Source organism: Camelus dromedarius, chromosome 2, assembly GCF_036321535.1.
Source record: "Camelus dromedarius isolate mCamDro1 chromosome 2, mCamDro1.pat, whole genome shotgun sequence".
Taxonomy (NCBI): Eukaryota; Metazoa; Chordata; class Mammalia; order Artiodactyla; family Camelidae; genus Camelus; species Camelus dromedarius.
Genome location: NC_087437.1, coordinates 10,537,326 through 10,563,496, shown reverse-complemented (window position 1 = coordinate 10,563,496; position 26,171 = coordinate 10,537,326). Strand labels below are relative to the sequence as shown.

The 26,171-nt window shown below is 37.3% G+C and overlaps 1 protein-coding gene across 1 annotated transcript in view; it reads right to left on the bottom strand.

Moving 5' to 3' along the window:
* Positions 1 to 26,171, bottom strand: part of LOC105095616 (ubiquitin-conjugating enzyme E2 E2) — a 326,379-nt gene that overhangs the window by 284,840 nt on the left and 15,368 nt on the right. Inside the window, exon 3 of the mRNA XM_031432783.2 lies at positions 25,236 to 25,286. Coding sequence (XP_031288643.1) covers positions 25,236 to 25,286 — 51 coding nt within the window. The remainder of the gene's footprint in view (positions 1 to 25,235; positions 25,287 to 26,171) is intronic.

Genomic DNA, 26,171 nt, shown 5'->3' with positions numbered 1-26,171 from the left:
TCTACAGGGGTAGACAGGGTCTGACATATGTAACTTACCAGTTATTATGCAATTTTTCAAGAATAAATATTTCTAAAACTTTTGGTTACTATAGAGTCCTCTTTAACTATCAGATTTAATTTAAAGGACCTGACTTTTACTTAATGCACACATTTACTATCAAGGTCACTAGAACCCCTAATCTTGGCTAATTTAACTACATCTATCCTGAATCAATCTCGCTTCCCACTTGTTCTCTGCGGCCAAAGTTTGAAGAAGTTGGAAAAAATACTAAGCGGCCTTAAAAAAAAATTGATTGATTAGAGAGCTATTTCTCTATGCACATCTCACTGAATGTTCAGTATTTTTCAAAGCCATTTGTTCTCAAATGCTTCCATCTGGCTTCAGCTCTGTTGATCTAGTTAATCTTTAATTCATGTAAAGTTAACAGCAAAGTCACATCTTATTCCAGAATTCGATTGTAAAGTCATTGTAAAAGGCAAAAATTGCACACAGCCAAAACTACCTTTGCATACCTCCTTCATACCAGCCTATAAAGTACTACCCCTCAGTAAGGCCAGAAGAGCCCATTTTCCTCTAGCCCTGGTCTGACCACTGTCCATTCAGCTGAACACTAGACGAAGTAGCTCTGACCTGCTCAGGAAGACTGAAGTCACAGTCAGGAAAGGGCGGTGTTCGCACTAGGACACAATCAAGGCCTGAAAGAACATCTTCCATCTCTCACTGAGGGACACATGTTCACTGATCAGAAGACAGGAATGGCTGAATAACTGTTCCCTGTACTCTGTCAACTATATTTCTCCCAAGCATGCTCCCTCCTTTCTGAAAGGGAGATGAAATCTACCCAGTTGAATTTATAAAAGTTAAATAAGACACACTGCATGTGAGACAATGTTTGCACTAAAAATCCTAAAATAGTTCTGATGCCATACAACTTTAATGTTTATTTATTATAACTTATTTATACGATGTGCCTCATTCCTTTTTGAGGTTTCCGTATACAAATTCATCGGGAGGTGTTTTTGTGCTGAATGTTCTAAATTTTTGATATTCCATTTAGCTAGAGTATGGAACAATTTCAAATTTCATATGATCTGCTGGACTCCTTCTTCAATCAGGGATTACAGGACAAAATTAAGCTGAAGTCTTAGGGAAATTGCAGAGAAATTCCTTTCCTATCTATAAAAGTGAGAGGAATACCAGTGAGGATGTGGGGTAGCTCAGATCATGCTACCTAATGAGTAGTCCCACATTCAAAAACAGAAAAACCTTACCTGTCATTAAGGCAGTCACTTGACTGAATCATCTGCAGAACCGTGTGCTTGGGTGCATCAGACCGATCAATAACTGCCTTTCTGATGGAAGAAAAATGTATTCACAAAAAAATGAGCAACATGATCTATCTACACTTTCGCAACAGAGAGAAATAAGGGCAAAATTTATTAGAATTGGGAACTAGAGACAAAATACACTTGCTTGGCTTATGCAATGAACTCCTCTAGTGCTTTATTTTTATCAAAATTTTAACATGGCAATACTATTCTCTTAAGATACAACCACTAAGACTCTTACAGTTCAGAGTTTTGGGAGTTGCTACTGGGCACGATGGAAAACCACAAACGAATTTGCTAGTCTCTTCTCTCAAATTAGTGTTTTCCTTCAGTAAAAAGAGGGAGGGGAGGAAGGAGGCATAATCGTTAGTAGAATTATTTTATAAGCTAATTTCTAGGGGAGAGGTGCAGTGGGAGTGCCTTTGCAAATAAGCATCTGTATTCAGCCCACTGTGAAAATGCCTTTCCAATAATCTCTCTGTAGAAGAATTCGGCTTTAGGCCCAAATATCTCTGTTTAAAGAATGATATACCCATAGACATAAGTAATATGTAAACTGGTTATTTTCTGATTTAAATATCAGATAATAAAGAATAAGATATTACAGCACCAGAACAGTAATACAAAACCAGTCTAGTTTTATAATATTTCCGCAATTAATAAATTCTCTTACTTTTTGTATTCTTTGGGAATTGGCTTTTTGATAAAAGGAAGAAAGAAGAAATCTAGAAAGTCTCCACTGTGGTTATCTATTCACTTAATAAATAGTGACTGAACACCTACTGAGTGCCAGACAGGGAGCTCTGCTATGCACACTTGTGCCATTCTTGGGGAAGACACATATACGCTGTTATGGTTTAAAAAGAAAAAAAGACCTAATGAAATGTTTCATTTTTAATTGATTATAACCAGGTAGTCTGTGCTCAAAACACATTTTACTACCATTTTCAACAACTTATGGGTAAACACCTGACGCTTCCTACTCCTCCTTTTGAAACCTGTCCTTTTATTTATCCACTCATCTACCCTTTACCTATAACTGCCCAGCCACAGGTATAAGAACTGGGGGAATAGTGAGAGATGTATGTGTGCAAATATGCAAAGGCAGTTTCTGGACTTACAGAGGCAGTTTTTCCTCGGTTTAGAAAGGTCAAGAGGGAACAAAACCAATGATTTGGTAGATCTAATAAAAGGCTTAAGGTGCTCAGGTAACAGATATGAAAGTGCCCCTTAAGATTGTAAAACGCTATTCTAATGTAACATATTATTACTAAACAAAACTGCTTGATTACTCTGATGACTTCAATTATCCATGCCATTATTACGAATATCAAGAGTCCCCTACTAACCTGAACTGGTATTTTTAAGAACCAAATAAGGCCTATCATATCCTTTTTTGATAATTTAATTGTAGTTCTGATAACTTTAGTTGTTAACTACAGATATCTAACGCCAATCCAGTAAAGTCTTAAGAAACTATACCTTCGAGGGTTTCCAGTCATGAGCATCAGTATTCAGCCCATTAAGTCATAAAGCTAGGGTCTGAATTTTGGCTATGACTTTCAACAATATAAACTCTCTGAGATTCCATCTCCACAACTGCACAATGAAGGTGAAATAGATGTTAAGAAGATTAAATAAATGAGAATATGACAATATTTAGCATAATGTCTATCACATATGAGAACTCTATATTCCTTTTTTATCCTTTATTTTTATCTGCTTTATAACAATGTATAAACTATTTATCATTATCAGTTATATACCCTCTTTCACGAGACAATAAATCCCCTGTAGGTTTTTTTTTTATTTATGATCCTCTATTTATATGTAAATGGAAGTGGTATCTTTCACCATCTCATCTTTTTTTGTGTATCCCCACACTGCCTAAGATACTGGCTAAGCACAATTACTACACCAAAATAAATAGGCCCAAAGGGTATTTTCATTTATAAATGTATTTATTAAAAAGAAAACAAGGAGTATCTGAAATCAGGACTCTCCCAGAAAATGTGGAATGAACAAACCCCTAAATTATCTGCACACTATTGCAAACTTTTATTCTATTATTAAATTAACTATCGGAATATATTATTTTCCCTTAGGTCTAATTCAGCAAAGTCAGAAACAAAAAAAATGTATCTTAGAGTGAATTTTCATTACCTTCCTGACAATATCCACATTTATAAGAGCTCAGTCTTTCAGAACCAAAGTATACACAACACTTCTCCAATACAATCATTTCTCCAAGCAGTTTCCATTATTTTCTTATAACAGTGCAATGGAAATGGTAATTAAAATTAGACATTTTAGTTCCTATTATCTGAAAAACGTAAGCATGTGCTTACCAATTCATGAACCACCCAACGCAGGCACTGTTAACAACTGGCTGGCCTCACACATCGCTGTTATTCACTAATCTTCTCCGTGTTTTCCTCTTTGAAGCGTTGTTCTAGTACTCAGCTATAATAAACAAACCCTGTATAGTTAATTATGCTGTTGCATCAACAATAAAAAGTTGGCCCTCTTCCACTTTGACTGTAAAATTCTTCATTAGGAGGCTAATGAATACTGACACTGAAAAGGAGACTGCACAGAGTCATGTGACTTGTTAAAAGGAAGAATACGTATTAGAAAGTAAAATTCCCACAAAGCTAGACAGGAATCTAACTTCATATACAAATAATGTATGCAAATATGAATACATCAACATTCGGTGAGAATGTATTAGTCTTTCTTGGTTAAAACTTCTGCACTAGGCATATTCACTTTAAAAGTTTCTTCTAAAGTATGTTTCTAAAACTTAAAAAAAAAAGAAACTTAAATGTGTTTACATTTTTTCCCATTTAACAATTTACTCTTTTCCATATAAAACTCAGGGTACGTTTTTCTATAAAATCACCCTTAAAAATGTAGTAATAATGAGATTAAAAGCTGTACAGATTTGGAGAAAAAAATCTCCATGGTTGGAGGAGGGAACATCATCAAGGCTGTGTCACTGATATGTATATTGGTAGCTAAAACATCAAGTAAAAATGAATAAATATGCAGGCTAAGAGGCTTTTCATAAAAAGGTAAAATATTCTCTAATTTGGCATTAGGTGAAACAAAATCTGCTACATCCTATTATATTTTGAAGAGGACTATTTGGTAAGAAATCTATTATTAAAGCCCTAAGGCCAAGAAAAAGAAATACTAGTCATAGACAACTGATTTAAAACATTTTAATACCATAAAGTTATTCAGAAGTTTAATTAGCCTAACCAATGCTTGTAAAAAAGCTGTAAACTTGCTAAAATGACTATGCCTGAACTAATGGTAAAATAATTTTTTAAGCCAAAAAAGATACAATTTTTAACATTAAATAGTTTTCTTAAATAAAGCCATTAACTTCAAAATAAGCATATGTTGCTCTTTAGAGGAATTCCAGAATATCAAAGACAAATTAAAAATCAGGTAGAAGCTGGGGAATGGGAGAAAGAATCTAGGGTAAAGGGACCAATATTTGAGGTCTGATAGGAAAACTGAGGCTCGGAGATTGAATAAAACATATTTACAGAAATGAAACTGTAGTATCTGCCACTATAAAACTGTTGGGAGCATAAAAGATGAAGCATGAGAACTAATCCATAATAAGTGCTCAACAAATGATAATATTATTATTATTAAAATTGTTTGTTCATGTTATTGGATCTAGTACAGCAGATGAAGGATAATTTTGTTCAAAAATCCAAATCAGGATAGTGTCCATCGAAAGTTTTCTTCACGGTCCCCTTTGTTTAAACTTCAATAGTTGCTTGATCTTTTTTTATAGATCTATTCAGTGATAACTATTTTCAAGTAAAGCAGTTAGGGCAAGTTACAAGAAAATCAGTGGTTTTAATTGCTTTTATTAACCAATTTATTAACCTAATGCCACTTTAATGGTAACAGTTCCATTTTTTTTTCAGCAGAAAAGACTTGTGATTTAGTAGAATGTACTACTTCACTTTACAATATGATAATTAATCTTGATATCCACCTGCAAAGTGCTCCACATTGTCAACAGAATAAAATTATCCTCATCTAAATCATAAAGCTCTAGCAAAACTGTGAAGGCTGTCGTTCTTGGGACATTTGTATTCGTAAGAAGCAAAGAAGACTGTAGAAACTGTTTAAAACACATTTCCATAAAACCCCCAAATTGTCTTTCTGTTCCAAAATACATTCCAGCTTTGTGGACTCCTGACTGGGCTGGAAAATACAAGGTAAAAGGTAAAAAGGATGTTGTTACTCTAACCTCACCTGAAGAACAAAGCTCTACGTACAGACTATTACTCTGCAACAGACCTTCATCTGTATGAGAACGATATCCAATATACTAAAAACAGTGTTAAAATCTATCAGACTTGGGGAGAGGTGTGAATGAAAGGGAAAATGAGGGAGGCTTCCAGGGCGCTAGTAATGCCCTGATGCTAACAACATGCATCTTATTGAACACTTAAATCATCAGCGTCTCTAGGACACTAACGTTTAAAGGGGGAGAAGAGACAATAGACATGATCATAAGTAGATCACAGAAGTAAATGTCAGATGTTTAGTCCCATAGAAAGAAATTCACAGAGTAAAAGAAATGGGGTGTGTGGAGGCAGGGTGGTCAGAGTAGGCTGCTCACTGAAGTGACACCTGAGGAAAGAATGAAGGTCAGTGGGCAGGTCCTGGCAGAGGAAAGAGCCAGCAGAGACCCCGCGGAGGAAGCACATCTGGCATGTCTGGAGAACAGGAAAGAGGCCGATGCAGCAGCAGCAGAGGAATCAAAAGAAGACATGGTGAGGTCAGAGAGACAGAGAAGAACCTGGTCACTTACCATTTCATGGTCACTGGAATGGGAATCCAAGGAGTAAAACAATCTGACTTTCATTTTTAAAGGATCCGTCTTTCATACTAAGAACAGACTATAGAGGAGAAAGACAGAAGTGAGGAGACCTGCTGGGAAACTGTGGCAATTAACTCAAGCAAGAAATGAAGACGGCTTGGACCAGAACAATAACTGTGAGGCCAGGAAAAGTGGTCAGACTACAGGTATATTCTGAAAGTCAGGCTAAAAGAATGTCCTAACAGGATGGATGTGGAGTGAAGAGAGAAAGAAAAAAATCAAAGATGACTTCAAAGTTTTTTTTGCTAACTGGAAAAATGGGTTGCTATTAACTGAGATGAAAAGACTGTGGATGAAGATGACATGACAGGGGAACAGGAGTTCAGGTTTGGAGTTAATATTTTTGAGGTGTCTATTAAATATTCAAATGGAGTGTTGCATAGGCAGCTAGATACAGAAGTTAAATTTTAAATGATAGGGTTTATTTTACAGAGAGCTAAACAAAAATAAATTTTAAACAATAAAATTTAATCTTAATTGTTAACATCAGTTTGACTAGCTAATCAATACAATAAATTTTCACTATTATTAATCTTCATTTAGTACATCTATGTAGTGCTCCATCATCACTCAAGTGAACACAGGTAAGCAGAGAAAATACTTAGGCTATCCAGTAAACTCAAATAATCACAGCTCAACAATACAGAGGGCTTAATGTGTCCCTATAGTAGATGTACAGTGCTTACAGGTGAAAACGTCCAGAGACCCTGTCAGATTTTATCTGTATCTTTCACTGCAGACATAGTAAGCCCTGCAGACTCAAAATAGCATCATAAATGGTGCTAGTGTGCACACCAAAGAAACAAAACTATTTAATGACAGGTTTTCTCCTTAAACAAAATAACTGGATCCTGACTGTCTATGAAGGAAAACATGGTACCATGGGCACTAAGTACTGACAGTTAACGTCAGCACGTTGCTGTACAGCTACAAACACTGCCATACATCAAGCATTGCCCAAGTTAGTGGTTTACCTAACAAGATTTTTTTTTATTTGAAAGGTTAGTGTATTGGCACAACTTTAAAATAAAACAAAAATTAATTAGGCCCTATAAGAATTACTAAGCTGAAGAATCAAAACTTAAGTGAAATGGGGGAAGGCAAGACTGTCAATGAAATAAATGAAAAACAAGAATTACCAGTTAATAAAATATAAATGTTGTTTAGTCAATTATCCTAATTTTAAACAGTAAGCAGTAAGGAATGAAAGGAAATTACTGAGATACAATTACTCTCTCAGATAATATTTTCAAAATTCAACTGGTTGCGCCACAATTAAAAAAAAAAAACTATAACCAAAAACAAGGCTGGCATCATTGAGCAAAAACCCTATCTACCTCAAGAAATGGAAACTGGGAAGAAGTGGGAACAATACTGTACAAGGGGAATAAAGGTTGAAATCATGCTAATCAGAAGTTGACTATAATAATCTGCTTTCCAACTCCTTCTCAAAAGGCTCATTCTGCAATTCTATACATTAAGAGTATATAACTATCTTTCTACTCAAAGCCCAATTATCATCATCAACCAAAGGATAAAACGCATATACATACCTTTTAGAACCTCTTACGCGTTACCATCCAACAATTTAGCAGTGCCAGGCTTACAGATATCCAATGTTTGCTAAATCTGAATGTATTCTGATCTCATCTCGCTCCCTCTCTTATCACCTTCCTCCTCTCATGGGATCTCTCTCTCTTTTTTTAATTCAGGAATAGCCCGAGGCTGCCCATCTGGACCCCTGGATATTGCGGCCCCTCTGCAGCCTCCTTCACGCAGCAGCCTGAGTGGTCTTCTCACAACACAAAGTTAGATCACTGCTCTCCCTTGGCCATGGCAGGGGAAAAGCTAAGGCTCCTACGATGGCCTGGGGGGCCCACACAACATGCCCTTTGCCTTACCCGGCCTTGTCTGCTACCTGCCTCCCTCTGACAGGTCTCCAGTCCAGCACTCAGTCATAGGAACTCTTAAACCTCCCCATCCCATTTAATTTATTTGACTAGTATGTTTTATTATAAAACTGAATGCTGTCCTTATGCTAAGTGGAAGATGCTAGGTACAAAAGGCCACATCATGTATGATTCCATTTATAGAAGTGTCCAGAACAGACAAATCCATAGAGAGTCAATCAGTGGCTGCCAGGGACTGGCAGCAAGAGAAAATGGGAAATGAATGCTATTAGGTGCCAGGTTTCTTTCTGGGGTGATGAAAATGTTCTGAAAGTAGCAGTGGTGAGGTCGCACAACTTCGTGAATACACCAAAACCACTGGATTACACATTTTATAAGGGTGAATTCCACAATATTTAAAATACATCTCATTTTAAAGAAAGATAGTAGCCTGAGATCCTTTATAGGACATTAGGTAAAATCCCTACAGCCCTCAATAACTCAGCAGTTTCATGATCAATCACTATATTACAAAACAAGGTCCTAAACGAACAAGAAAGTGTTAAATTCAGTGTACTGTTTCAGAGGGCAGGGAAACGCAAAACTTATTTTAGAAGCACATTTTATCCTAAATGATAAAATAACAAAAACTTGAAAACTTGAAAGGATACATTTCAGTTGTTCAACAAATTCACTCAGGCAGAACACTTCATCTTCCAAAAACACACAATCAGACAATTTTTCCACCTTACTCTTCTTTCTCCAACTACTTCATCAATCCTGAGTATTGGCTTTTAAAAGTGGCCCTTTCCCTGATGTTTTTTTGGGGAAAATCCCACCTGCCCTTCAAGGTTCAGCATGGGAACCCCCCCCCAACTATTCCAGCCTTCACTGTTCTACTTTAAATGCTGCCATACACATGGTCTGCCTCTAACATTATACAACTCTTTATATTCACATGATGGTTTATTGTTTGTTCTAAGAGCCTTCATACACATTTTTATATTTTATCTTTTTATCAAGAGTAAATTCAGTAAAAAATAAGGGACTTGTTCAATTTCTCAATGGCAAATCTTGGACCAAAATTTAGAGGTGCTGACTCCAATGAGAAAGAGGTGCTCAAAAGGTTTTTGGTGAATAAATGAACAAGGCTGCTGGATGAATTATCTTACTACATCAATATGCCACACTTCCTCTGTATACCACCTAATATTTTTCTCTAATTATTTCAAGTGAGTCAGCCTTATTTCAACAGCTAAGGTAATAAGCTCCTAAAGAAGCCACATCTTACACTATTCAAGGTCCCCGAAGCACTGCACACTTGGAGATGAACTGATTAAAATGTCAAGCTACCCATGGACACTGAAAATAGTCATTGCTGTCGCACTGCATCATCAGAAAAGAAAAACTGGAAAACACTAAAGAAAATGTTTATCTTAAAAAAAAAATTTCCCCTCCCATCCCAGGAAATTGTATGACAGCTTAAAACCAAATCACGTCATGGAGGAATGTTTAATAAACATATTAAGAACCTGTTTAGAACTGTATTGTATAGAATGTTTTTAGCTTAAGTAGTAGCTTATACCTTTCAAAAACTATTATTCTACAAAACTAGTGATGGTAGTAGGTCTTGCTGTAAGACATAAGAACTAAGACGATTCACATACCTGTGAGAATGATGCAAAGTACCCCACACTGAGTGTAATTAACATAAAAAACTAGAAATTATATTTTAAGGGGAAAAAGCTGTTTCAGCTGACAGTAAACACAACCTCAATTAACGAGTTTTGTAAACATTAAAAACTATTAAGTTAATTTAGTGATAAAATGTTCGACGTAACCTCCTAATGATGTTTCCCATCATCTTCTCTTCACCGACACTAGCCCAGCTGATGAGACTTCCACATACCAGCGAAAACGAACAACCTTTACCAAGAGATACTAACAACCAAGCAATCTAGGGTCACACCTAAGATACTTACTTACGTGTACGCTTAGCTTTTTAGAGAAAAATAAAGCATTCAGAAGTTCTCTGCCTTAACAACTGCAAAAATATTTGAGTACCTATTATATGCAATAGACCGTATTGAGAAGATAGTGAATTATATATGTCATATGCCTTCATCATCCTCAAAACAGATGAAGGTAAATGCACGTAACCCTTCTAAATAATAGTAACTTCATCAACAACTAACCGGTGTTAGCCCTTACGTGCCGGGGCACTACCTTTACATGTATTAACTCATGTCATCCTCACACAAACAAGTGGGATTTTACAGGCAGGGGAACTGAGATAGAGAAATTATATAACTAGACAAAGAGGTTAAATATATAAAACCTAGGCAGTCCCTTCAGAAGAAACCACCATGCAAGACTGCCTCTCTAACTCAAAGACACACGTGCTGGGGGTGCACTGAGAGCAGAGAAAATGACAGAACAAAGGTGACCTTTGAGCTAGGCCTGGAAATCCCGATGGAAGGAGTGGAGAAAAGGCTGTGCTGATGCACCCTCAGAGGGAAGGCTCCACAACCCTCTGCCTGGCGTCTGCACACACAGGATGCAGGCAGGAACGGCCCACGTGCACAGGAAATGTTTGAGAGTACACCTATGCCAACCCTGGCTTCAACAGTAGCCTCTGCTGTTCTCCAAGCATAACATCCCTGACAGCTCTTTCCCAGTGGCAAAAATGAAGCGTGTACATTGACCACACGTAATTGCATGTCCCAAGAGAACAGGAGCCAGACGCATGCAAAAGCCAGACACGCTACCGGCAATGCCTCCTTCTCCGGTGAGATGCACACTAGCCTGAAGAAAGACAGTCAGATATGACTCAGGCACAGCCGGCTGTGTCCAGTCCACAGTCAGAGTCGGGCTGCGAGTTCTCACAGTGCCCCCAGCTACGCCATCCCGGCCTGACTAGACAACATTCAGACGGGCAGCATCGGGCTTCCCAAGAGTAAAGCCTTCCCTCTTGAGCCCAAATATGGAAACTGGTTGAATAAGTAATATGCATAATCTTGGAAAATTATAAGAGAAACTGTAAACTCTTGAAACTTCAGTGCAACTTGACAGTCTCTATTCTTATTACTTTCCTGGTGGTGAGAGTAACTACAATTTTGTAGTATTCCACTTTTTTGTTCACTTAAAAACTTCATGGCCAATTGCAGACGCACTCACCAAGAACGGAGTACTCTCCCCTGCTCTCTCTCGGCCCCACAGGGACCTCTGTCCTGCCTCCTCCTACTCCCTGGGCGGCTAGCTCCTTCTGCCTCCCCTCCTGGCCCCTCCTCCTTTACCATCTCCAAATGCCACAGTCTCAGAGAGTTTAGTCTTGGTCCTCTTCTTTTTCCATTCCCTTTCCATACATAAATTCATCAGTTCTGGTGGATTTAAGTATCTTTATGATGACAACTTCAGAGGGATATTTCCCGCTCTTCACTGCCCAACTCACGTTCAACTGCCTGTTTCACATCTTCATTCGAATGGCTCACAGACATTTCACAATGAATACCTCCAAAACAGAACTCACGACCCACTTCCCTCCACAAATCTTCCCCTTCGAAGAACAGGCACCGCCATTTTCCCAACAGAATCAAATCTGACCTGATTTTTCCCATTCCTCTAAAATTCCCCTCAACTCCGCCACCTATCCATCAGCAAGTCCTGCCGATTCTCCTATCAAACATACACTTCAGTTTACCCGCTTTCTATCTCCACTGCTGCCACCAAGTCCAGAACCTACCTCACCTGGGTGACTGTGTTAGCCTCCAATCTTGTCCGCCCCTCCAATCTAGCTGCCAGATCGCTCTTCACGAAAGCCAGACTCTGCTCAATCTGGCCCCAGGCTCACTGTGCAATCTTACCTTGTGCCCCAGCATACCCGGGCAAACTCCACACTCACCGTCACTCCAGCCACACCAGACCTCTCCCACCAGCTCCAACGCCACAGCACGTGTCTGCCTTAGTCTCAGCACAAGTCGTGACATTAAGGGTCCTCCACACCTCACGTAGTGAACATCTTTTCTAATTTACTTCTCTGTCTAGACGTCGTCTCCTTAAGAAAAGCCTTCCAAACCCAAAGTAAAAGTAGACTCCCACTCTCAAAGTCACCCCTTGTTTGTTTCTTCATTGTACTTGTCTGTTTATTGCCCCTTCCCCGTGAGGTCATTTTGGATTTTTTTTTCCCAAGAAGTCCCAGTGTATCTTCACAGACGCATAGGCTGGTGAAGACACTTTTGTCTTGTCTGTAATTGCACCACCAGTACCCAGCACAAGGCTGATCACATAATAGGCCCTTAGAAAATGTGTTTAATGTGAAATGAATATCAACCTCAAAATGCATCCTACCCAGCTTATTTTTATTATTCACTTAACCTAGTAATAGTTATTTTCTCAATACAACAGCATCTCACATATTCTTATTCAAGAATATAGTTTTATTTTGCTGTTTCTCAGGGCCCAATACCATTTTGAGCCTATTCAAAGGCTTCCCTATTAATCTCTGACCAGCTGCTTTGTCAAACATGAAAGTTATTCTTATCCCTGAGACAAATTCCTACCACTTAACAATGTGGCAAAACGCATTTCTGCTCTCTCTTGCCCTAATTCTAATAAGCACTTAGAAACTGAGACCCTCATTTATCCTAAGCCCACAGGGACCAGGATGTCAGCAGACCCCCTCCTTCCCAAGCCTTCAGCAGACTATGGGTGTCAATGCCCACAGTCCCTGACCACGCCTAACTTGTAACACTAATGCTGTGAGCACATAAATGTCAATTTAAGCCTGCCCGATCTCTTACCTAGAAAGGTGTGCTTACTCAAATACAGTCTGCACTTTGTAGATTAGTCAAAACTTCCCAGTTGAATCCCCAGCTGATGGGCTGGACCGCGGAGAAGCTGACGGACACTGGGTGCATTTTACAAGTATATGTCCACCTGAATGTACATGTGTCAAACTAATGTCCATCTCTGACCACCTGCCACAGAGAAAGCCAAAATTTACTATCTCCAAAATCCAGTCAGGAGTCCCCAACTGGCTAATTACAAAGCTATACTCAACTTGGTCCTGTCCCAGTCCAAACCCCTGACTTCCTAAAATGACAGCAAGAAAAGGGATAACAGGTTATTTCAAATATGGAGAATGATGACATCAGAAACCACGTACAACTCTACTTCTCTGTCAGTAACCAACCCACTGGCCCACTTCTCTGGTGAGCTCAAAAACTGGAAGAACGGCTCGGCAGCTTTAAAAGCTGGACACATCTGGCCCGTATATAACCTGAAGAAGGAGAATCAGTTTTGGATAACTACCATATGATCACTTTGATAAACACTTACTAAATGTTTGATAACACCCTTATTTACATATTTGGTGAGGTTACCATGAATTTAGTACTTAAAACACTTTGTTCGCTCTATTATTCAGAACACTGTAATTCATATTCCATGGTTTTTAAATACTCTATTTTCACCTTATACCACATAGTAAGTTATTAATTTCCCATTAATACAGTTAATTAACAACAGAGTAAGTCTGTTACACAAATACTGAAGACTACTTGTAACACTGTGGGGTTCATTTTACCTTTTGGGCAAAGCTAACTTATAATGAAGTTCTTTTGGTACCACAATAACTAAAGCCACTTAGATTAAGTCCAGGCCACTTGGGTGGTGCCAGAAGTGCCTTATCCTCACTCAAATTTAAAGCAAAATGCACAAGGTTTTGTTTCAATGTATTAAGACAAAACATCTCTTCTATGAACTTTTAAAATTTTTAAAAACTTAAAAAATTTCTAAAGGATTTGATACCAATACAACAGGATTGTAAATTTAACTCCTTTGCCCCCTCTTAAAATGTGTCTGTTCCTTTCCCCCACCTCAGATTCCAGCTGTTTGCAAAGTCGGACCACAGCACTGCTTAACACCATTTCTAAGTCAAGCAGTGGCAGGGCACTTACTGAAGTGATGCACAAGGGCCTGCAAAGCAGACAAGTCTTCCCTCTTATCCTGGGGGATCTGACAGCTAACTCAGACAGAGCTGAGAGGGACCTCTCCGCTCCAATCCCGCCCACCTGAGCTGAGGAGGCCTGCCTCCCAAGCCCCTATGGCCCTACCTTCTCAGGTTCTAAACCTCTGTCTCTGGCCTGAGGCTCGGGCCAGCACTAGTACCCCTCCTGCAGACTGCTCTGCTCACTCCCCGACCATGTGGAATCCAAAGACTGCATGGGCTGGGCTCCATCTCCTGCTGACTTGAGGCTAACACCAAAACGTCAACTGCTGAAGCAAGAAGCAGGGTTGCCACTCTTCAGAAACCTTTCCTGCTTCCGGCAAGGGCTTCCCTCCAGCATGTGCAGCTGAATCTGCCACCTTCTTCCAGTTCATCACTTGTACGCAGGTCTCAGATCATTCTGCTCTATCTAACACAGCAGGCCACAGAATTCTGCCCTGGCCTACAGACGTGACAGTCATCTTTTCATAAGATTGGACAAAAGTTTTAAAATAAGTATCTCTTAATAAGATCGTAAATAAAACAGGTGGTCCACATGCATGTGAAGAGAGCAGTGGTAGTTTCTTTAGCATAGCCTGTCATTTGAAATCTTTAAAACCTTGAATTTTTTTTTAATTCTAAGATTTCTGGCTCATGGAAAAACCATGTCAGAAAAAACGCAACCCAAATAAAACATATTTTCTTCGTTAGTATTTATTCAATTTCTAAGGAAGCCAATAAATTCTCCAAGACCAAAGGGAGCAGAGGGAAACCATGAGGATTCCAAACAGTTTGTTACATAGTTTGATAGACTTGAAGGTATGTATACTGAACCAAATGAATATTCGAAAGATTTGCATTAGATGATTCAGTCAATTCATGTTAGCACCTGATTAACAATAAAATTTTTCTTTCATGACTATGTCAGATAAGCAGAGCTTATGAAACAACATGCAACGGTCTGGGACCTATGAAACTGACGCGCATCAGTTTATGCCCCTAAACCCCACACCAGGCTCTTATTCCTCATGTTCTTCATGTATCATTATTTTCTTATAAATTTGAAAGTTGTAAATAAAGAAGGAAATAAAAGTCTCACTTAATAACTCATACACAGAACTGGTAACAAGTAAACAGGCTTTTTTACTAAAATAGCCAGGCCAATAAACTACATATATGACATACAATAGTCCCCAAGGAGAAGAAAAGAGGGAAAATGAGTCACCATCCATGCATGAAGAGCAAAAGTTAATAAAAATACGCTTGATTTGTCCGGGGCCTACCAGCTGGGAAACACCAGTCCAGGACTACCCTGCATGTGACACCCAGAAATCCCTCTGACACAGCAAACGGATTCATCTCTAATTCCTCCACAGACGGGCACATACTACCTCCTGAAGTCATCCACTATTTCTCTGGACAGCTCTGAATGAAGATGAAAACTTTTATCAGGAAAAAAAATGGTTTCCTTCTAATTGAACACAGCAGTGCTAGTTCTGCCCCCTGAAATCACGCAGAATAAGATTAACCTCTCTTCCATTTTATGGCCCTGAAAACAGTTAGGCATGGCTATTATGACCTCTCACTTCCCCAGACAAGATAACCCCAATTTCTTTCATATGTACTTCATGATCATGGGTAAGAATTCCCAGTTTTCTTTGTTTATACTAACAGTATCTCAATTTTCTAACTGTATAAAACATGCTCATTCTGTCAATGAAGTAAGCGGCACAGTGACCTGTCAGAGCTGAATGCTGGACCTGGCTCTGTCACTGAACTGCACATCTTTGGAGAACTGGTGTTTTCTCTCTGGACTGGAGAGTGCCATACCATAAGCTTTCCAGGTTCAATATCCTGTATGTCTATCTAAAAACAATGGTTTCAATATCACTCTCATTTTGTTAAAAAGTAAAAAAAAAATATTTAACCAATACTTTACAATATTAATATTTTCAAGGGCCTTTTCTCAATTAAGGGCACTGTGTGTGATGCTGTAAAAAAGAATAACAGTATTTAGCAGTCCCTGGGGCGTAGAATGTAACAGTGGTAGGAGGGAGACAAATAAATACATAACTATCAACACTCTTTTAAAAGGTTAAAATGACCTGGTAGTTTACTCTTGACCCAAAACTGAAGTTAAGCATAAGTTTAAGCTTAAGAAGTTCTTATTTTTCTAGATCTGTGCTATGTGATATAGTAGCTACTAGTCACATAGGGTTACCCAAATTTAAATTAAGTAAAATTAGAAACTCACTTACTCAGCTAGACTGGCCACCTTCAAGTACTAAACAGCCACTAGCAGGGGCCAGGAGCTACTGCACTGGATGACAGACACAACACTTTCACCGTGACGGCAAGTCCCGCTGGGGAAGCGCTGCTCTGGATTGATTCACCTGTACCCATTTTGCAAAAGGAAGACAGCATAGCAAGTCCCCCAAAACACCTAGGCTCTGAAGTCAGGAATACCAAGGCTGAAATCCTAGTTCTGACTCTTCCTTGCTGTGTGACCTTGAACAAGTTACTTAACCTCTCTCAGCCTGTCTTCCTACCCATAAAATACAGTCTAACACTAGCATCTACCTCAAAGACTGTCATGAAGATTAAATAAGATAACGCTGTTAAGTTAAGGCACTCAGTACCCTGCCTTGAACACTGGAAGCATTCAATAACTCTTAGCCGCTAGCATAATTAACTGTATTTATTCATTCATAGGTACACTGAACATCAACTAAATGCTAAAACTTTAAGTACAGAGATTAAAGAAAGAGCTCTCACCCAAGTGGATAAAACAGGTAAAGAGGCTGTACAATGGGGGGTGGGAGCAAGGAGTGCTGGGTTCAAGGTGGACAGAATGGCAGGTGCCAAGGCAGGAACTTCTGGTACGAGGGCTCTGCCTCTCCTTGTGGTGATTTCAGAGTATTACTAGGCTTCATCTTCCATGTAGGAGACAGTGGAAAGAGAGTCTACCTGCTATGTGCTGGATGAGAAAGTGAATTTTAGCCTATTACCTGACTGTATGACACATTTTAGAATAATGTGCTGCTTCCACATAAAAATGTAATTAGTTATACCTTTAAAGGCATTCCATCAAGTCCCTAACCTAAAGTATGTGGACAGTCTAAATAAACAGTTCTAAATGAACATTTACAAAAAACAAAGTCAAAAAGCAAATTTTGGCAACATTCAATTTAAAAATCCAAATTTATACTGTTCTCAAAATAAAAATTACTAACAAAATAAAGTCTTACTTGGTATCTGCAATAATTCCTAGTTGATAAAAGAGATTTAAGCCAAAGAATGTAATAATCACTGTAAAGAAATGCTTTGTGTGTACTAAAGAATAGTTTTCAGGACATCTTTAAGCATAAAATAGCTATAGAAATTAAAATATTACATGTTAGAGAGTAATATGACACTTTCTATCTAAAGTATGTGAGTAATAAATATGAAATAATAACCAGTTATAAAACTGGGAAAACTAAAATAAGTGATAAAATGTTCTGCTGCTGTTATAAAATACAATCTGAATGTGATCATTTAATACATGTTTTTCCAGACACATTCTTGTACTGTTCTTAAGGCAACAAAGATTAGAAAAAATGACATATCAGAGACACAAATTATGGGCACTAAACTCACTTTATCACTCAACATTTTCTTTCATTATGAAATAAATATTTTTAAAATCTATGGTTAAAGGTAGATATAAAAAAGTAACATCTTGAAGTAAGAAAGTAAGGAATTTCCCTGGCAATTTTATTGACTTATGTCTTCCCCAAGTCCAATTTTAAAGTAAAGGTACGCCAACAGCAAACAATTACACCTAAAGTTCACCCTGTGAAGTAACAACCCCTTACAGCTCTGTGTTGGTTGTGCCCCAGGTGAAAAGTGAGCCTTGACGTAAAGGCAAAAAGAAAACCATACATATACTCGTGGCAGTAAGGAAGGAGTGCACACCAAATATCATAAAAGAAGATACGGAAATGAGAATATAAACAAGTTTGAAATTCCTGAAATTCTGAACTGCCAGTGGAACACAAGGTAGGCCCAGGCTTCCTCATTCCTAGCCACTCGTACACACACTCCAACTCTGCAGCCATCCGGCCCACAGGTGCTACTCCAACGCAGGTGCTACTCCAACACAGGTGCTACTTCAAACAATCTTTAGCTGTTCTAACCACTTAGTGCAATTCAAATGTTCCTTAAAGACTCATCTTTGTAAAGTCTAAGCAAAATCACTCAATGCTTCAGCAAAGGAGTGAGTAAAAATTCCTCGACTATCTGTAGTAAAGAAAGGAGAGATGGATATGAGTAATTCAGTATCCAAATAACGTGGGCCCTCAACGTATATTTAATTTCATCATGTTAATGACCCCTCATAAGAGGCTCTCCAGCATCCTGCTACAAATACATGCTTACATCACCTTTCAGTTATTCATATTGTTTACTTACTAGTAATCTGCCTTGCTCCACAAAGACTCTGAAGTGGCTCAAAATTTTTTATGTAATAAGAAAGTACAAAATGAAGAACTGATATAAGGTGAGGAAAAAAGAGTAAAAAAATAACATACAACCAGAGTTGAGGTTTCTAAACAAAATGCAGTTAATTACTAAGGTCCAAGAGTAAATAAGGCTATTAGTTTCACGGCAATCAAAGTAGAGAGGGAAGCATTATCAATTTTAAGATGTGCAGAGGCCACAGGTATTGGCAGCTTCTGTCAATAGTACCATCATTTTCCTGGCCTTGGTTCTCTAAGCACCTGTATGTCTTATCTCTCAATCAGTTATAACCAGATCTTCACCTGGATATCTTCTTGTAGCCTACACTTGTCCTACCACAATACATACTGAAGTGTAGGGGAACATGACCTAGAGTCAGGCTGAGTAACAGGGGAAAACAGTTTGGCATTAAAACTGCAGACATATGCAGACACTGACTTAACTGTCAAATGTAAAGAAATCCTTTACCTGGACAAGTGACAGTAATAACATAACACTAACACATATACCCACACAAACACACACACATGAGAGTGTCAGAGAAATCACTATATTCAAACAATTAATTTTCAAAATGTTCCAACTAAATATCATACCATGGGATTCAGAAAAATGAACCATAGTACAAATGATATCTTAGAATGCCTAGTATGTTGATTTTTTTTCTTAACTGAACCACAAATAGCTAGCCAGAAAATTTTAAACATATTTCTCTATCTAGTCACACATGTGGAAAAATAAAAGATGAAAGATCAGAAAATGTGGGTTTAAATCCAAATCAACCATTTCTAGTTGTGAAGCCCTGCGCAAGTTACTGAACCTCAGGAGTTTTACCGGTGGCTGAAAAGACTAAATGACATCATATATGTAAAATCCCTTAAAAACTATAAAATGCTATATAAATATTACTGTAATGACCAAAAAGGAAAACAATCAGTAATAATAATTAAGATTTTTGCACTGGTAGCTCTTGGTAGAGATCACATCTATATAGACACTGTCCCCAATTTCTATCTCAATGCCTTCCTGTTTTATGATATAGCTTTGAAAAATGTTAACCCCCACACGCATTTTCCCTATATGCTGGTTCAGTTACTGTGATCTGGAAAGTACATTTTCCTCTATTAAATGGCTCTTGTCAACAGAAAGGTGAGACAGTGGTGAGGTTTATGCCAGTCACGGCCTCTTCTTTTCCAGGAATGCTTTAACTAATGAGTTAAAACAATGAAAAGTACATCAGTTAGAGGACTTACAGTTTCTGATTCAAAACTTACTACAAAGTACAGTAATCAAGACTGGTAGATAGTCTTGATTAGATTAAGATAAGATTATATTAAGAACAGACATGGATCAATGGAATAAAATTAAGAGTTCGGAAATAAACCTTCACATTTATGATCCACTGATTTTTCAAGTAAGGATATGAAGACAACTGTAGGGGGAAATGGTCTTTTCAGCAACTGGGTATCCAAAAGATGAACAATGAAGTTGGACCTCTGCCTCACACCACATACAAAATGGATCACAGACCAAAATACAGAAACTAAAACTAAAAAACTCTTATTAGAAAAATGTAGGTGTAATCTTACTCTTGGGTTAGGCAATTGTTTCTTTAAAATGATACTAAATACACAAAGCAACAAAAGAAAAAAATTGGACTTCATCAAATTTTAAAACTTTAAAGCTTCAAAGGTCACTATTAAAAAAGTGAAAACACTATCCACAAAATGGAAGAAAATATTTGCAAACCATATATCTGATGGAACTTGTATTCAAGATAAATAAAGAACACTTACAATTCAACAACAAAAAGACAAAAACTCAATTTTAAACTACTCAAAGAATTTGAATGCACATTTCCTCAAAGAAGATACAAAAATCTCTAATAAGCATATGAAAAGATGGTAATCATCATCATTATTCAACAGAATAATGCAAATCAAAACCACAATGACATAATTCTTCACCCCTCCCAGGATGGCTATCATCAAAAACACAGACAATAACAACTGCCAAGGTTGTGGAGAAACTGGAATTCTCATACACTACTGGTAGGAAGGTAAAATGGTACAGCCGCTTTGGAATAGTCTGGCAGCTCCCCCAAAGGTTAAACATAATTACTATATGACCCAGCAATACTCCTAGGTATCTATCCAAGAGAAATGAAGACAAATGTCCACAAAAAACTTCGTACACAAACGTTCACAGCAGTTGTATTCACAATAACCAAAGAGTGGAAACAACCCAAATGTCCATGAACTAGTGAATGGACAAATAAAATGTAGCATATCCATTCAATGCAATATTATTCAGAGGCAAAAAAAAAAGTAAAACACTGATGAACATTACAATACAGCTGAAACCTGAAAACATTATGCTTTATGAAAGAACCCGACAGTCACAAAAGACCACATATTGTATGATTCCATTTACACAAAATGTCCAGAGGCAAATCTATAGAGACAGAAAGTAGACTCATAGTTGCCCAGGGCTCCATGGTGGTAAAACTGGGAAAGAGGGAAAGAGTGATTGATAAAAGGTATGGTGTATCTTTTTAGTGTGATCAAAATGTAAAATTGATTTGTTTGATCAAAATGTGTAATTGACTATTCTGGGTATAAAACTCTGTGAATACACTAAAAGCACTGAATTTTACATTTTAAATTGTATCTCAATAAAGCTGTTACAATTAAAAAATAAAGCAGAGCCTGTGCTCAATGAGATCATTGAAACAGCAATAAAAAGTGAAAACTGCTAGTGTAACTGAAGCACACCCTCTTTTGTAGTATTTTCTATTATCTGCTCAATTACTAAATCAAAAGTCAAAATCAAAATGAATCATTTTACCATAGTCAAACTACTTTCAAAAAGTAATAAGGACCTCTGTCATTTCCATGCTCATAAAGCTAACATAAACTTGGGCATTATCAGATCATAATAAAATTTGGATTTAACTTCTCTGCAATACAGAGAAACAGGTTATCCTTTGGATAACAAAAATTTTTAATCTGAAAATGTTTCTGGCTAGCTGCCAGTTCTCCACCAGCACCAAGGAATAGAAATGAACACACTAGGACACTACAGATTTAAGATCTGTTTTTGACAATTGTGAAGAATCCTGAAAGTCATATCATAGTTGTGTACAAGCTAAGCTGGTGTGCAGGGCACTGAGGTTGTGAGCAACTCTAGCCAACAGCCTAACACCTCCAACTCAGCGGGGTCATGAAAACATTTATGGATCTGTAGAGGCCTCTGGATGGCACCCTGCAAATGTCATGGGTCTATTATGTTACCAATCATAAACACCAAGGCCAAGAAAAATGTATTCTACTTTCTATAGAGAATACTCTAAGTATATAACCAAGTTTCACCCAAATTATGTACACCTTTCTAAGCCTATGGCCCTACACATGCTATGATTTTATCAACAGAAACTTTTTTCTTAGATATACCATAAAGTTTTGTTTTTAAACATTAACTCTGATGCTATAATATAAAAAATTCAACCCAGCTTTAAAAAAACTGTATTATTGCATTTTTACCTCAAGGACAACAAAAAATGTGAAAAGAAAACCAGAAGATGTACAGGCATGTGTTTCCTATAAGAAGAAATAATTTAACCTATTATCACATTATTTTGTGGATGCTCTTTTAAAATATTTAAGTTCATTCAAAACCTGAAAAGATCTTCAACAATACTACAGGAGAGGACAACCACATGCTATCTGCTTCAATATGAACCCAGCAGTTGCTTGACCGGACATCACATAAGAGATGAACGGAAATTCTGAGGTCCCATCTCTAACCTGACATACACACAGAACCAGGCTGGACTAGCTTCTTAAGGTTTCAGGAAAAAAGAATAAACCACTCCAGGTGGAATGTGATACACACTCACCCTCATGGAGACAACTAATAGATAAAATCCTCTCCCCTCTGATTGCCTAAATCCACAATCCTCACACACAAGCCTTATCTGTGCTAGTGAGTTAATAACTACCCAAGCAACCAAAAGGTAGGATTTTGAGAGGCAGGTGTCCCAGGAAAGGCAATACACAAAGGGAGTACTAGGTGAATGGAATTTTGACTCTTTCTATTAGGCAGATGGCTTTAATTTACCACATTTCTATAAATTAATTCATTATAGTCATTAGGACATACATGAAGGCAGCACAGAGCTTTTAAAATCAACCACAAGAGCACTGTTTGTTTTGTGCCAAAAATAAACCAAACTAAAATTATTCTCTAACTTCTCTTTCTCAAGACAGTAACCACATTCTCACTGAAATACAGACAGGGAGATTTACTATAAACCACAATCAAATGTTTGACACCAAAAAATCCAAAGACCACAGTAACCCACTTGACAAGCACACTGAACGTCTGTATCAAGCAGCACAAGCACACAGGGAATGTGGAACTCACCCCACATCCCCACTAGCCACAGCCTAGAGGGCCTTCTGCTTGCAAAAGGGGAGTACCACGTACAATGGAGGTAGATATGACCTTTATCTCTGATCAGTCCAATCAACTATTTGAGGATCAATAAAAGGAGCCAAAGCCACTGTACCAGTAGACCTTGCTTCTAAAGCAAACTAGCTATGCAATCTCCATACTGTTAAAAGAACTTCATTACAAATTCCCATAAGCCAACAAATTAACCAAAGGAGGTATCTTTCCATGTCAATATCTCAATAACACTGTGGGGAAAAAATACAACTAAGTAGCTATCTCTCCTGAAACCGTCTGCAGGGCTTATTATATGTGACGGCTACATTTAAAAATGAAAATTATTACGTATATTTTGCATTATTTATAAAGAGCTTACATAACCAGTAATGACACATTAACTAAGGCTCAACAAAAAAGTAAATCCCCAAATTTCAGATGACACCATAGGTAAACTTCTCTTTTTTACATTAAATAGATCTCTGGTATGTTTTCATTTATCTAAGTAGTTACCATTATATAATTCTAATTCCTTTCCTCAGACTCTTAAGTTTTCATGCATGTTTATAATATATTGGTTTAATCAAAGTTAAATCATTATCTGTGGCTAAATTAGACTAACGCATTAGAAAATAACATATCTGATAGTAAAGTTGCAAACAGTCTAATCATCACATGATATTATATGTGGATTTCATTTATCAAAAATGAGCCTTAAATAAGCTCATTTTTCAAAAGCAGTTAGTTTATTTTGCCAATAATCTGTTGTCAAAATTTGAGCAAGTAAGTGTATAAATTAAGTTCACATATTTTCCAGTTCAGTTGTTTGTAAAAAGGAAACAAAAATAATATATGTGATAAAAGCCTATTTTTTAAAAATTCAAACCATTAAAACAAATGCTATCCTAAGAAACAAGGGATTTTAAGTTTAATTTAAACTGAAGTTTTTCCACAAATCAATCCACTTATATGAATTGGCTACCAAAGCCTAAACACCAGTCTGCCATCTGAAACAGCTTTGATGTAACACAGTCTTAAGGGTGACAGAAAACTCTTAACTGTTCAACAGTTTTACCTAACAAAGAATGATTTGTTCTAGCTGAGTGAAACAGTCTTTGAACATTATTACTGCAAGTTTATATACCATTTATGACTCTTATGTAAAGAACCATATTAAATTCACCACAAACATCAAGTCTTATTAGAATCTTCCCTATACAAAATAGTTGTCAACCAGCCACACCAGCCATCTGCAATATTTTCACTTTCATTAATAACGAGAGTTGCTATCTTTGCTTACATATAAAAATAAGATTGGTAAAATCATAAATCATACCAAATAATGCATTCAATATTGCATTCAAACTTGCATTCAATATTGGAAATCTGCCCTCTCACCTTTAATGCACAAGCCTACCAATTTAAACTATAAAACTCCATGTTGGCCTGGTTCCAATACTGACCTCATATCAAAAAAAGAAAGAAATACCTTAAAATAGCCAAACACCGTCTTTCAACTACTGCACCAAGATAGTATAAAGTAGATTATTTCTCTCCACTTCCTCTATGAACCTGCATATCATTAACTATTTCCAGGCGCACACTTTAACTTCCTGTAAGTAAGCTCTGACCAGAAAATTCAGGGTTGTGGTCATAAAGGAGAAAGTGCTTAAAATTTAACACCACTGCCTCCAATTACCCATTCTTACTTAGCCACGACCAATGACATAAGAAATAATGTAAACCATGAAGAAACTGTTTAATGCACTTTAAAAAATCAATTTCCAACAAGATAACAACTGAACAATTATCAAATAACAAATATTTTAGTCATACTATTATTCCATCATTAAACAAATCATTTACAACCCCAACACTTCTTCCACTAAACGATCATTGTATTTGTCACCCTATAATTTCATCATCTTATTGTTTCTGCATTACTCCTTTTTTGGCAATTCCACGCTACCACCACAAACATTCTTGCTGAATATCTCATTTCTGCACAGAGACAATCACTACCACTATCTTCCACAGTCATTTAAGTCCAAACCACATGATGTTTTTACCAATTAATCTGACTACAACCACAGTTGCACATCAGACCAACAATTCAATTATATCTTCTGCAAAAGATACAAATAAATAAATCCATAAGTACTTACCTACAGTTGGGAGGTGGGTCCAATGTAATTTCTGCAAGTTCCTTCTGAATTCTTTAAAATAAAGACAAAGAAAGTTACATTAAAATGTCTTCACTCTCTTAATATTCCATTAAAATGTTACACTTTTACACTAATATTTCCCATCTGTATGCTTTTTATTTGAAGCACTGTATAAATCATCACATACAATACCAACAAAGTAGAAATTTCTGCCACGTGTTCGGCAACGCGCCTACAGAGTGACGAGACTGGCCACTGTCGACATGTGTAGCCTGTGGAGGCAACACTATGACTTGGAAGCTAAAACTTCATTCAACCACTGGTAACACTAACCATAATTTCTAGTTTAAACTGGAAACGTTGGCCACACAATGTACAGATCACTCCAACTTCTGATTTGCACTAGAATACCCCATATGTGATGCAAAGATGATCATATTAAGTTGAATCCAAGCATCCTGATTGAGCCAATCAGTTGGTGGAGAAAGGATTATCAGGATCTCATTCCAACACCTGAAACTGCTAGCAAAATATAAATGGTAGTCTTCCCAGAAGCCTCCAGGCCGCAGAGGGTTGCAGCTTTCGAGTTCAATAAGCCTTACTAAAACTCCTTTTGCTGGAACTATCCTAATAATACGTAGATAATTATTTTAATGTAATTGTGTGAGCTTCATGAAAGAAAAAAAAAAGAACGTTTTTTTACAAACATGTTTTCGCCCTCATGTGTTCACTTTTTATTTTTAACTGCATCTAACTCCTATATACATACACAAAGGCTAAGTGTTATACTGTTTTGTAAGACTAAGCAACCGCTTAACTGTCGTTCATGTATTAACCGCAGGCTTTCTTTTTTTTTTTTTTTTAGGGTACAGGCATCCATATTTTATTTTATTTTTTTATTTTTTAACATTTTTTATTGAGTAATAGTCATTTTAC